General features: G+C 49.6%; 1 protein-coding gene across 1 annotated transcript in view; it reads right to left on the bottom strand.

Annotated features, from left to right (window-relative positions):
* Window positions 1-12,945, bottom strand: part of SORL1 (sortilin related receptor 1) — a 194,927-nt gene that overhangs the window by 58,309 nt on the left and 123,673 nt on the right. The window contains 6 exon segments of the mRNA XM_060251466.1: window positions 1,683-1,817; window positions 3,122-3,253; window positions 3,443-3,574; window positions 5,177-5,284; window positions 6,502-6,627; window positions 10,772-10,891. Of these exon segments, the coding sequence (XP_060107449.1) occupies window positions 1,683-1,817; window positions 3,122-3,253; window positions 3,443-3,574; window positions 5,177-5,284; window positions 6,502-6,627; window positions 10,772-10,891 (753 nt within the window).

Genomic DNA, 12,945 nt, shown 5'->3' with positions numbered 1-12,945 from the left:
AAGGATGAGGGGGGGGGGGGGAAGGCGAGGAAAAAACGGGAACTGGAGAGGAGAATCCCAATTTCGTTTCCTCCTCTTAAAACGAAAATAATAAACTAAAATAAGAAAGAAAATAAGAAAAAACTTCTGGAAATCCACAGTCTACGTATAGATATAGGAGAAAATACCGACCGTAGCGAAAAGATCGACTGATCCGAGCGGCGGTCAGAAGAGAACTGGCGGGATGTCCGCTCCGGGCTCGGTGAGCATGCGCAGTGGGGGCTGTGCGCATGCGCACCGGGCCTGGGGCGCGGAAATCCGCAGCTTTTGAAGTTACCGATCGTGATCGGCGCAGGCGCCTTAATCCCATCAGTGTGATGCACAGAGACCACGAAGAAGATCTATTATTCTAAATAAATTACAATTGATTTCATTAAATTAGAGTCCATGTTTATTGAGCATTGACTATCTGAATGGTTGAGCCTGGTATACATAGATAAAAAAGATTCCTATTGGGCCAGCTGTCTCTCAATCTAATTCCCCAAGTTCTTTTTGAGAGCAGTTACCCTAACACTAGGTTTCAGTGGTTTGAACTAGCACTTGGATTCTACCAGATTCTACCTTCTTCCCCCAGCTAGGAGAGTCACTGGTGGTGGAAAGAAGCCTCGGATTTAGTGGGAGCTGACAGGAGCACAGCTCCTGAACCTTTCTGTGAGTTCCACCTCCTCCTTCTGAGAGTTCAGCTGCATAACAATCCCTGGACGAGCTCCACCACCTATTTTTCTACAAAATGACCCCTGGTGGAAAGTACCATTAACTTGCAGCCAACTTACAGCACGCCCCCACCCCATAGGGTCTTCAAGAGACATTCAGAGGACGTTTGCCACTGCTGTTTTCTGCACAGCATCCTTCAATGGACTCAGCTGGTGATCTTCAATCTAAGTACTAAGCATGACCGACTCTACTTAGCTTCATAGATCTTAAAAAAAAAAGCCTGGGCCAATCAAATGAGGCTTAGCACATTAATATCTTCTGGTCTACAGAAAAGATATCCAATCAGAAGCAGGCAGATCTGACACGGTATCAAAGGCATTCTCTCTCCCTAACGGGCCAATTCTGTCTCCCCAGCCGTTTGGAGAATAAAGGATAAGAAACTGGATGCCCTTCTTCAAGAGCAGCCTAATTGAGATCTAGAGGGCAACTCTGAAACACTTCACTTTTTTGGGACTATCTCTGGCAATGCATTAAAGTAGCCGCTAAGAGTGGCACCGGATGCTGCAGAGAGAGGCTATGCAAACCAGGCAGCCACCAAAGAAATGGTGCATGAATTCTTGAACCACCATGGTGTACTGTTTAGAGTCTCAAGACTAGGAAGTGGGAGACACAAGTTCAAATCTCCACTCGTGCCCTGGAAGTTGGCTAGGTGACTTTGGGCCAGTCTCTCCTTCAGCCTAGCCTACCTCACTGGGTTGTTGTGAAGATAAAAGAGGAGAGGAGAGGAGAGGAGAGGAGAGGAGAGGAGAGGAGAGGAGAGGAGAGGAGAGGAGAGAAGAGAAGCTGTTTTGGGATCCCACTGGGGCAAAAAAGAAACAAATAAATAAAATGTACAAGAACTCAGAAATGATGGCAGAAACATGCCTTTCCCTGCTACAAGGCCCCAGACTGTAGTGAGTAACCCAGAAAGGAGGCTCGCTCGCCCTTACCCCCGCACTCCTTCTCATCAGACCAGTCCCCGCAGTCGTTTTCTTCGTCACACCTCCACCTGTTTGGGATGCAGTGCCCATTCTCACACTGGAACTGATAGTACCGAGAGCAGTTGGGGGCTTCGGTTGGGTTTTCTATAGCAAGGGAAAGTTGTGCTGGTTAGGTCCAACCTACTGTTGACATTACAGCGAATGAGTAACTGCAGTTGATCTTTCCATCTCCTGGGTAATATCTTGTAAAACATAGAAACACAGAGCTAGAATGGACCAAAGGGTCATCTAGTCCAGCCCCCCTGCACAAGGCAGGAAATTCACAGCCCTCCCCATCCCACCTCCGGTGCTCTCCCAGTAAAAGGAAGATGGGACATTATGGAGTCTGGCATATCCCTGCATCCAGCAGTAGCCAATGAGCTTGCGTAACATCATATCATGACTACTGGAGAGACACTTACCAACAGGTGCCCCATGCCCCCTGACATTGTTAGGTCTTCTGTTTGGTGTAGTGGTTAAGTGCATAGACTCTTATCTGAGTGAACAAGGTTTGATTCCCCACTCCTTCACCTGCAGCTGCTGGAATGGCCTGGGGTCAGCCATAGCTCTTGCAGAGCTGTCCTTTAAAGGGAAGCTCCTGGGAGATCTCTCTCAGCCCCACCTACCTCACTGGGTGTCTGCTGTGAGGCAAAAAGGTAAAGGAGATGGTGAGCAGCTCTGAGACTCTGAGAGTCAGGGTGAAGGGTGGGGTATAAATCCAATATCATCTTCTCCTTCTTCAAGGAATAATGGTGTGACAGTTGGAAGTCATGTGACTTCCAAAGGACCCATATCTTAAATTGGACCTACGATGCTCCATTGTACTAAATAAATGTACTGGCCTGGTTGTTAGTTTAGCATGGCCTAGTTAGGTCCTCAAAGAATAATGGTGTGGTAATTTTTTGCAGTCATTTAGCAAAACCATCCAGCAGCTGGTAGAATCTGAACCCCAAAGCTAAGCCCTTGCTGCTTAGCGATTGTGGGATTCTGTTCTGCCATTCAACATCCAAAGAAAGGGATAACAGCATTTTCAGCAGGCCAACTCCCTTCCCACCTTACCTAGATAAGGGATGGGGCAAGGATGAGAAGGAAAAGAGGTGGGCCTGTCTCTAAATGAGCAGAGAGCAAGACATGCTCCATCGCTGTGGATCAGGCAGAACTGGAATAGAAGGCGCTCCCACCAATCACAGTGCGCCCTGCTCTTTCTCCATTTTTTGTGCAGCCAATGAGAAGAGCAGCTCCTCCACGGTTGGTCAAGGGTCTCGTCAAGAAGCTTGTAAGGACCACAAGCAGGACCACACTCTCACGCATGGGTCCCACTCTAAATTTGGTGAGACGGCAGCGGGGAAAATGTTCCCAGAGCGCATGGGGAAATCTTTTGCTGTCTGGAAAAGGGGCCGCCCACTCACCACAGTTGGCCTCGTCCGAGTAGTCCCCGCAGTCATCCATGCCATCACATTTCCACACCAGGCTGACGCACATGCCGTTCTGGCACTGGAAGCTGAAGTGGTCACAGGTCTGGTGAAACTCTGGCTCTTGGGCTGCAAAGAACACAAACAACTATATGTATCACAGGCTCCTAAGACAAGCTCACGCCTCACTTGAGAACGGTTTCACCTTCCCAACACAGCACTAGCCACCCCAGATCGTTGAACCGGAGTTTCTGGGGATTGAGCCAAAGACCTTCCCCATCTTCTACCGCTCAGCCCCAGCCCCTCCTCAAAGCTTACCACACCCAGCGTATGCAGGGTCCTCATCTGAGCCATCCTGGCAGTGTCTGGTGCCGTCGCACACCATGGAACGCAGCAAGCACTGCTTCCGGTTCTTACACACAAAATCCATGTAATGGGTGCAGAGGGGCTCTGCAGGGAGTTGAAGGAAGAGAAGGCAAAAGAGGAAGAACTTAAGAGAAGCCGTGTTGGATCAGGCCAATGGCCCATCCAGTCCAACACTCTGTGTCATACAGTGGCCAAAAACTCAGGAGGTCCATCAGCAGGGCTAGAACTCCAGAAGCCCTCCCACCGTTGCTCTCCCCCACACCAAAGCACCAAGAATACAGAGCATCACTGCCCCACATAGAGTCTTCTGTCCATACATTGTGGCTAATAGCCACTAATGGACTTCTGCTCCATGTTTATCCAATCCCCTCTTAAAGAGGACAGGGAGGGGAAAATTTTCATGTCAACCTCTTAATCTTTATTGTTCTTTTGCCTTTTTGGGGGGGGGGGGGCTGCACTGTCACTCAAGTTTTAGCAACTTCTGTGTTTCCCTCAACACATACAATTACAGCTTTCAAGAGAATAACTAGATAGCAAGGCAAAGACAGATAATAACATTGCCACCCATAAATAGGTGCTACCGGGGCTTTTTTCGTAGAAGTTTGGTGAAGTGGTGAAGTGCACAGACTCTTATCTGGGAGAACCGGGTTGGATTCCCCACTCCTCCTCTTGCAGCTGCTGGAATGGCTTTGGGTCAGCCATAGCTCTCGCAAGAGTAGTTCTGGAAAGGGCAGCTGCTATCAGAGCTCTCTCAGCCCCACCAACCTCACAGGGTGCCTGTTGTGGGAGGAGGAAGGTAAAGGAGATTGTGAGCCGCTCTGAGACTCTGATTCCGAGAGAAGGGAAGGGTATAAATCTGCAGTCTTCTTCTTCCTTTGCATATTAGGCCACACACCCCTGATGCAGCCAATCCTCCTGGAGCTTACAGTAGGCCTTGCACTAGGAGCCCTGTAAGCTCTTGGAGGATTGGCTACATAAGAAGGGAGTGGCCTAATATGCAAAGGAGTTCCTGCTACAATAAAAGCCCTGGGCACTACACATATAAACACCCCCCTCCCCGTGGCACAGAGTGGTAAAGCAGCAGTACTGTAGTACTGTGGCCTGAACTCTGCTCACGACCTGAGTTCGATTGCAGCAGAAGCTGGATTCAGGTAGCCGGATTCAGGTAGGTTGACTCAGTCTTCCATCCTTCCGGGGTCGATAAAATGAGTACCCAGCTTGCTGGGTGGAAAGTGTAAAAGACTGGAGAAGGCAATGGCAAACCACCCCGTAAAAAGTCTGCCATGAAAACGTGAAAGCAACGTCATCCCAGAATCAGAAATGACTGGTGCTCGCACAGGGGACCTTTCCTTTCCTTTCCCCAAACAAAGGGAGAAGTTCAGCAGCTACACTTCTCCCTCCTGTTTCCTCCCTGGTCCTTCTATCTATCCTCTTCCCAGCTTGCTGCGCAGCACAGCTGGAACACAGCATGCTGTAAAAGCAGAAGGAACATGGATGGATGACTTTTGGGACAGGAGGCAGGCGAAAACGTTACTCCCGAGTCCCTGGTTTCCCAGGAGAATTTAAAGGTATTCTGACGATCAGGTGGATCTCAGCGGGACGATGAAGATCTGGATGAACAGCCTTGCGATTACCACAATTCCCTTCCCCGCCCTGCCACGGACACGTGCCGTCAGGGGATCTTACCACAATGCTGTTCGTCCGAGCCGTCTGCGCAGTCCCGCACCCCGTTGCAGCGCTTGCTGGAAGGAATGCAACTTCCATTCGGACACTGGAAGCCGTTGCATTTTTTCTCTGCAATTCATTTCGATTTTAAGAACAAAAAAATTAGCAAAGCGAGCCTTTTGACTCTGGGCAAGCTTCAACATGCCTGTACGACCGCGAAGTGTTCCTCTGGGGCCAGGCACGGTGGAAAATGCGCAGGCACATTGAAGAATGGAACCGAAATGAGAGGTGATGGGGTTGCGCTGGAAGCAAAAGATATCTTCCAAAACGCAAATAAAATACTGTGAGATGGAAAAACTGGACCCTTTAATGGCCTTGTTTAGAACCACAAAACATCTAATTAAATGGAAGCGGGGTAGATCTTGCATTTGGGATTCCTATCCTACTATTCCCCAGCCAAAGATAGAATCCTAGAATCACAGAGTTGGAAGTGACCTCTAGGGTCATCTAGTCCAACCCCCTGCACAATGCAGGAAACTCACAAACACCTCTCCCTAAATTCACAGGATCTTCATTGCTGTCAGATGGCCATCTAGCCTCTTTTTTAAAACCTCCAAAGAAGGAGAGCCCATCACCTCCCAAGAAAGCCTGTTCCACTGAGGAATTGCTCTAACGTTCTTCCTAATGTTGAACCGGAAACTCTTTTGATTTAATTTCAACCCACTGGTTCTGGTCCTACCTTCTGGGGCCACAGAAAACAATTCCACACCATCCTCTCTAGGACAGCCCTTCAAGTACTTGAAGATGGTGATCATATCACCTCTCAGCCGCCTCCTCTCCAGGCTAACCACCCCCAGCTCCTTCAACCTTTCTTCATAGGACATTGGTCTCCAGACCCCTCACCATCTTCGTCACCTTCCTCTGGAACTGTTCCAACTTTTCCATATCCTTCTTAAAATGTGGTGCCCAAAAATGAACACAAGACCCCAGGTGAGGTCTTACCAGAGCAGAGTAAAACGATACTACACATCATGTGATCTGGACACTATACTTCTGTTGATACAGCCCAAAACTACATTTGCCTTTTTAGCCACTGCATCACACCGCTGACTCATGTTTAGCATATGACCCACTAATAAAGGAAATGAGGCTAAGGGAGGAAATTATAGGGCACCAAATATTTTTAAAAGACTGACCAATGAACATTTCCTTGGCTGCAGGTCAGTCTCAAGAGGACCAAGTTACAGACTATTTGTTTCTAAGGCAGGGAGCAAACTGGGCTGGGTGAGAGAGAGGAGACAGACACCTTTTAGCCCACCCCCAACAGCTGCAAACGTCTGCCGTACCACAGATGGTCGGGTCCTCGTCAGATCCATCTTGGCAGTCGGCGTCGCCATCGCAAACCCACCTCTGGGGGATGCAGTGTCCATTGTGGCACTGGAAACTGGAGGCTTCGCAGGTGTGGTACACTGCTGAAAGCAAAGACATCCAAGGGACCAGTGAGAAAGTAGATGATGCCAGAGGTCAGAAAGGGACAGACAGAAAAGGATCAGGTGTAAAAGAAATTGGTAAGCCTAGGGCATCCTTTTGTAGCAGGAATGCCTTTGTGTATTAGGCCACCCCCACCCCCGATGTATCCAATCCTCCTGGAGCTTACAGTAGTAGGCCCTGTACTAAGAGACCTGTAAGCTCTTGGAGGATTGGCTTTAAAAGCATTCTTCAAGCCTCTGGCTGGCTTGGCTTGGAGAAGTGATTTAAAGAGACAAATGCCTTCTACAAGATGGCTGATGAGATGGTCGCGGCTTCAAGAGCCACACAATGTGTATGAAACAGCCACATGCGGCTCCTGAGCTGCCGTTTGGCCACCCCTGGGCTAGGGTTTGCAGTAGTCGTTTATTGTAAGTGCCTCTTGGTGTTTCTCAACTTAAGTACACGGCTTATTTAAGTGAGGGGCACGGGTTAACTTTCTGCTGTGATGAATACCCAGGCAACCAATTTCTATTTACAGACTGGCAACACTTTTGTTATAGCTTTGAAAAAAGTGACAAGATCAGGGGACATTTTGTAGAAAAACAGGTGGTGGAGCTCATCCAGGGATTGTTATGCAGCTGCACCTACTCTTCAATAGACAAGGAGGTGGAACTCTCAGAAGGAGGAGGAGGAACTCTCAGAAGGAGAATGTGGAACTCTCAGAAAGTTTCAGGAGCTGTGCTCCTGTGAGCTCCCACTGAATCCGAGGCCTGGACAGGACACTTTGAAGAGCGCAGGATCAGGTTCTATGCTAGCCTTGACTAGGAAGGATGGTCATTAAAATACATATCCCTGGAAGCTGGAAAAAGAAATCCATCCCCTAAAAGTTCAGGGTGGCTCATAAAGCCGAAGAAATTCTGTCAAGGCCTGGTGCAGCGGGGTTAAGAGTGTTGGACGAGGACAATGGAATCCTGGGTTCAAATCTCGATCTGGCATGAAACCTACTGGGTGAGAGTGACCCGGGCACTCTCCCTCTCTCAGCCTAGCCTACCTCACAGGAATATTGTGAGGGTAAAACGGAGGAGTGGAGAACCGGGTATACCACACTGGGCTTCTTGGGGGAAGGGCTGAATAGAAATACGTGACGTTGGTGTTTCTGTCAGCAGAACGCTTCTTCTCAGAAGCACAGCCCCAGTCTACCGCCATTCCCATCACTTTGGGAGCTGTTATTTGCAGTTGGCACATAAATTAGGGTTACCAACTCCAGGTTGGGAAATTCCTGGAGATTCTGGGGGCAAAACCTGGGGAGGGCAGGCTTTGGGAAGGGGAGGGACTCCAGTGGAGTGTAATACTATCGATTCTGAACTCCAAAGCAGCCATTTTCTGTCAGCTGCCCGGACACCAGCTCTAATCCCAGGAAATCTCCCGCCACCCCCTAAAGGCTGAGACAAGCCCTGACCTAATGAAAACAACTGTAATTGCTCTGAATGAAACGTTTTCTTGCAAAATCAAATAATTCAACTTAGAGCAGGCATACAAATTTGAAAAAAAAAATACATCAATCCATTCCAATTACACTCAGCCGTTCCAATTGACGTTAAATAATTCCAGTTGAAATGCATAACAGATTCACAGTAGGAGCCAAGTTGCACTTTTAAGACCAACCAATTCTTATTTAGAACGTAAGTTTTCGTGTGCCCTTAAGCACACTTCATCAGACAAGGAATCCAGCACAGTGAGCTGTGCTGGATTCCTCGTCTGATGAAGCGTGCTTCAGAGCACACGAAAGCTTACGTTCTAAATAAAAATTGGTTGGTCTTAAAGGTCAAACTTGACTCCTGCTTTGTTCAACTGCTTCAGACCAACACGGCTGCCCGCTTGGATCTAGATTCACAGTAGATAGTCCATTCTCCTTAATCCGTGAATAGCACCAACAGGACTGGTAACTTTCACTTCCTGTTTCAGTTTCCTCAGGTGCGGGACCAACACAAGTTTCACAAGTCAATGAAGACATAAATTTACAATATTCCCATGGGACAAGACGTCTCCGTGTTACTTTCTAACAGGCATCTGCTCAGAAGGCTCTAGGTCAGGGGTGTCAAACTCATATGCTATGAGGGCCAGATGCGACATTAGTGAGACCTTGTCGGGCTGGGCCGTATGTGTGCCTATTTAAGATTAGGTAGCAGAGATATAAACTTTATAAAGGACACAGACAAACACAATTACTTTAAAAAAAAAGACAAAATAAAGCTGTGCGATTCAGAGAGCTTGGCAAAGCAAGTTCTGCCTCCCTCCCCAAGGGTGGAGCCTCAGCCAATAGAGAAAATAGAGGCTTTGCGCTGTAACTGCTGTGCTATTGAGCAAACCTGGCAAGGCAAGCTGTGATGGAGAAGGAAGCAAGAGAAAGGAAGAAGAAAGATGACAGTGGGTTGCTCGGGGGCCTGATAGGAGCCCTCCGGGGGCCTGGTTTGCCCCCCAGGCCCCACGTTTGACACTCTGCTCTAGGCCGACCTGGAGGTTGGCAATTCTATAGGTTACGCATTCTCCATGTTATCCTGTATTTGACTACATAGAAGAAGACTGCAGATTTATACCCCGCCCTTCTCTCTGAATCAGACTCAAAGCGGCTTACAATCTCCTTTATCTTCCTCTCCCATAACAGACACCCTGTGAAGTGAGTGGGGCTGAGAGAGCTTTCAAGGACAACTCCTACGAGAGTGATGGCTGACGCAAGGCCATTCCAGCAGCTGCAAGTGGAGGAGTGGGGAATCAAACCCGATTCTCCCAGATAAGGGTCCGTGCACTTAACCACTACACTGAACTGTCGACAACCTCTAAGAGCATCAGGAAGACACAAAGGGGGCAGGCCGAAGTTCACCTGCTCTGAGTGCCAAGAGATACACCTGGGCCTCTAAGCCCAGATAATGCTTGCCAAGTCAGTGCGGGCATGCAGTCACCTAATTTCTTTTTTTAAAAACGAGCTCTTCTTATCAGGCAGGCAAAGCCCATGTTCAGCTTAATTGAATCGCCTGCTCCTTACTGCTGACAAGCCGGCGATGCGCTCAGCTGCCATTCTGAGTTACAACCCTCTTTGGGCAGTAATATTCTATTAAGGATTCACTGTGAAATGTAATTATTTTCGAAAAGAGGCATCAATGCAGACGGCGGAGCTGCCAGATTAATGGTTGCTAAAATGACTGTTATCCTCTGATAATTTCAAACCGCGGATTAACAAAGTTAAAAAAAAAAATCGTAAAGAACCTCAACAGGTTTTTTTGGGGGGGGTTTTGAAGTAGGCTCCTGTTCTATAATCAGGCACTCCGGGAAACTCTCAGGAAAAGAGACGCCACTGTTTTGTGTGACGCTCCCTTTCAGGTCCACACTGGTAGAATACCAACTACCGCTTCTTGATGGCTGCTAGGCCCTTGAATGCAAAGAGAACAAAGCAACTTCAAAGGGAGACGCTGTGGCTGAACAGCAGACCACATGCTTTGCATGCAGGAAGTTCGTGGTTCAGTCCACGGGTGTCAAACATGCAGCCCGGGGAGCCAAATCGGGCCCCTGAGCAACTGGCTTTCATCTGCTTCCTTCTTCCTCTCTCCTCCTTCCTTTTGCGTCCCAGCTTGCTTTGCAAGACTTGCTCATTCTCACAGAGCTACAGAGCAAAATCTCTATTTTCTCCATTATCTGAGGCTCCTCCCTTGGAGAGGAAGGATAAGTTTTGCTTTGCCAGGCTTTCTGAATCACACAGCAGAGCTACTGAGCCAAGCCTGTCTTCCCTCTATTGGCTGAGGCTCCTCCCCCCTCCTCATCCCCAGGGGAAGGAAAGAGCCAGAGCTTCTTTTACCCAGTTCCCTTGATCCCATGGAAGAAATACAAAGGAAGTGTCTTTAAAAGAGCCAGTTTGGTGTAGTGGTTAAGGGCTTACAGGATGCAAAGACAGGAGTCATGGTTAAAGTTCTGGACATGGATTTGGGAATCCCAGATTTGAATCCTCCCTAGCTTGCTGGAGGACCTCTGGCCGATCACACACTCAGATTAATTTATCTCCCAGGGTTGCTGTGAGGATAAAAAATGGAGGACAAATGTTATAAGCTGCTTTGGACCTCCGTTGGGGAGAAAAGCAGGCCACAAAGTACTCACTGGTGCAATTGGCTTCGTCAGACCAGTCCCGGCAATCGTTGTCGCCGTCACACTTCCAAGAAAGGCGGATACACATCCCTGAGCTGCAGCTGAACTCATCGTTCCGACACTGGTGGGCTTCTGAAAGGACAGGTGGAGAAAGGCCCAGGGAAAGAGAGTCACACATTCAACAGCTCTCTGCGGGTGGCGGTTTCCCCTCCTGCCCCTCTCTTCCCCTCCCCACGCCCAACCAGAAATTCATTCAGTGTGAGTAACAGGATCGCTTTTGAAACAGACCCAATGATGATCTAGTACAATGGTGGCCAAACTCGCTTAACGTAAGAGTCACACAGAATAAACATCACATGTATGAGAGCTGCGAAGGAAGGGAGGGAGGGAAGGCAGGAAGGAAGGGAGGGAGGGAAGGCAGGCAGGCAGGCAGGCAGGCAGGCAGGCAGGCAGGCAGGAAGGAAGGAAGGAAGGAAGGAAGGAAGGAAGGAAGGAAGGAAGGAAGGAAGGAAGGAAGGAAGGAAGGAAGGAGGGCAAGAAGGCAGGCAGGGAGGGAGGGAGGGAGGGAGGGAAGGCAGGCGGGAGGGAGGGAGGAAGGAAGGAAGGAGGGTGGGAGGAGGGAGGGAAGGCAGGAAGGAAGGAGGGAGGGAGGGAAGGCAGGAAGGAGGGAGGGAGGGAGAGAAGGCAGGAAGGAAAGTGGGAGGAGGGAGGGAAGGAAGGAAGGGAGGGAAGGCAGGAAGGAGGGAGGGAGGGAGAGAAGGCAGGAAGGAGGGTGGGAGGAGGGAGGGAGGGAAGGAAGGGAGGGAGGGAAGGCAGGAAGGGTGGGAGGAGTGAGGGAAGGCAGGAAAGGGAGAGAGGGAAGGCAGGCAGGAAGGAGGGAGGGAAGGCAGGAAGGAGGGAGGGAGGGAAGGCAGGAAGGAAGGAGGGAGAAAAGGCAGGAAGGAAGGTAGGAGGGAGGGAAGGCAGGAAGGAAGGAAGGAGGGAGGGAGGGAAGGCAGGAAGGAGGGAGGGAAGGCAGGAAGGAGGGAGGGAGGGAAGGCAGGAAGGAGGGTGGGAGGAGGGAGGGAAGGCAGGAAGGAAGGAGGGTGGGAGGAGGGAAGGAAGGAAGGAAGGAAGGAAGGAAGGAAGGAAGGAAGGAAGGAAGGAAGGAAGGAAGGAAGGAAGGAAGGAAGGAAGGAAGGAAGGAGGACAAGAAGGCAGGGAGGGAGGGAGGGAAGGCAGGCGGGAGGGAGGGAGGAAGGAAGGAAGGAGGGTGGGAGGAGGGAGGGAAAGGAGGGAAGGCAGGAAGGAAGGAGGGAGGGAGGGAAGGCAGGAAGGAGGGAGGGAGGGAGAGAAGGCAGGAAGGAGGGTGGGAGGAGGGAGGGAGGGAAGGAAGGAAGGGAGGAAGGGAAGGCAGGAAGGAGGGAGGGAGAGAAGGCAGGAAGGAGGGTGGGAGGAGGGTGGGAGGGAAGGAAGGAAGGAAGGAAGGAAGGAAGGAAGGAAGGAAGGAAGGAAGGAAGGAAGGAAGGAAGATACATAGATGGGGAGAGAGGAAGAGGTGGAAAGAAAGCAGCTTTAAATGTTGCATGGCTCTCAAAGCTCCAAGCTGCTGGCAGGCTTGGCTTAGAGAAGTGATTTAAAGAGACAAATGCCTTCTCCAAGCTGGCTGATGAGACAGTGAAAGAGCCACATGTGGCTCCCGAGCCACAGTTTGGCCACCCCTTATCTAGTAACTGACTGCTTCCCTCGCATGGATTACAAGGAGTTAGGACAGGGATGGCCAAGCTGTGGCTCTCAAAGCCCCTACTACCCCCCACACTCCAGCTTGGAGAATACATTTTAAGTTTGCTTTCTTTCCACTTCTCCCTCCCTTTCTCATCTATTTGCCTTCTTTCCTGCCTGCCTACCTTGTGGCTCTCAAACATCAGACATTCATGTCTTGCGGCTCTCAAACACCTGATGTTTATTCTGTGTGGCTCTTACCTTAAGCAAGTTTGGCCACCCCTGAATTAGGAAATCTAGATTGCTTTGGGATCTTCTCCGCTTCACATGTCTACTTTATTCCAGAAGCGGTACAAATGAAGAGAAATCCCACCACTGTGCAAGGGGTTGGGCTAGATGACCCTGAAGGTCCCTTCCAACCCTATAATTCTATGATCATCTGCTGTTTTCTAGTGTTCCAACTGACTGCCATTTGGAAAATGTTA

The sequence above is a fragment of the Heteronotia binoei genome, chromosome 12, assembly GCF_032191835.1.
Source record: "Heteronotia binoei isolate CCM8104 ecotype False Entrance Well chromosome 12, APGP_CSIRO_Hbin_v1, whole genome shotgun sequence".
Taxonomy (NCBI): domain Eukaryota; kingdom Metazoa; phylum Chordata; class Lepidosauria; order Squamata; family Gekkonidae; genus Heteronotia; species Heteronotia binoei.
This window is presented reverse-complemented; position numbering and strand designations above follow the sequence as displayed.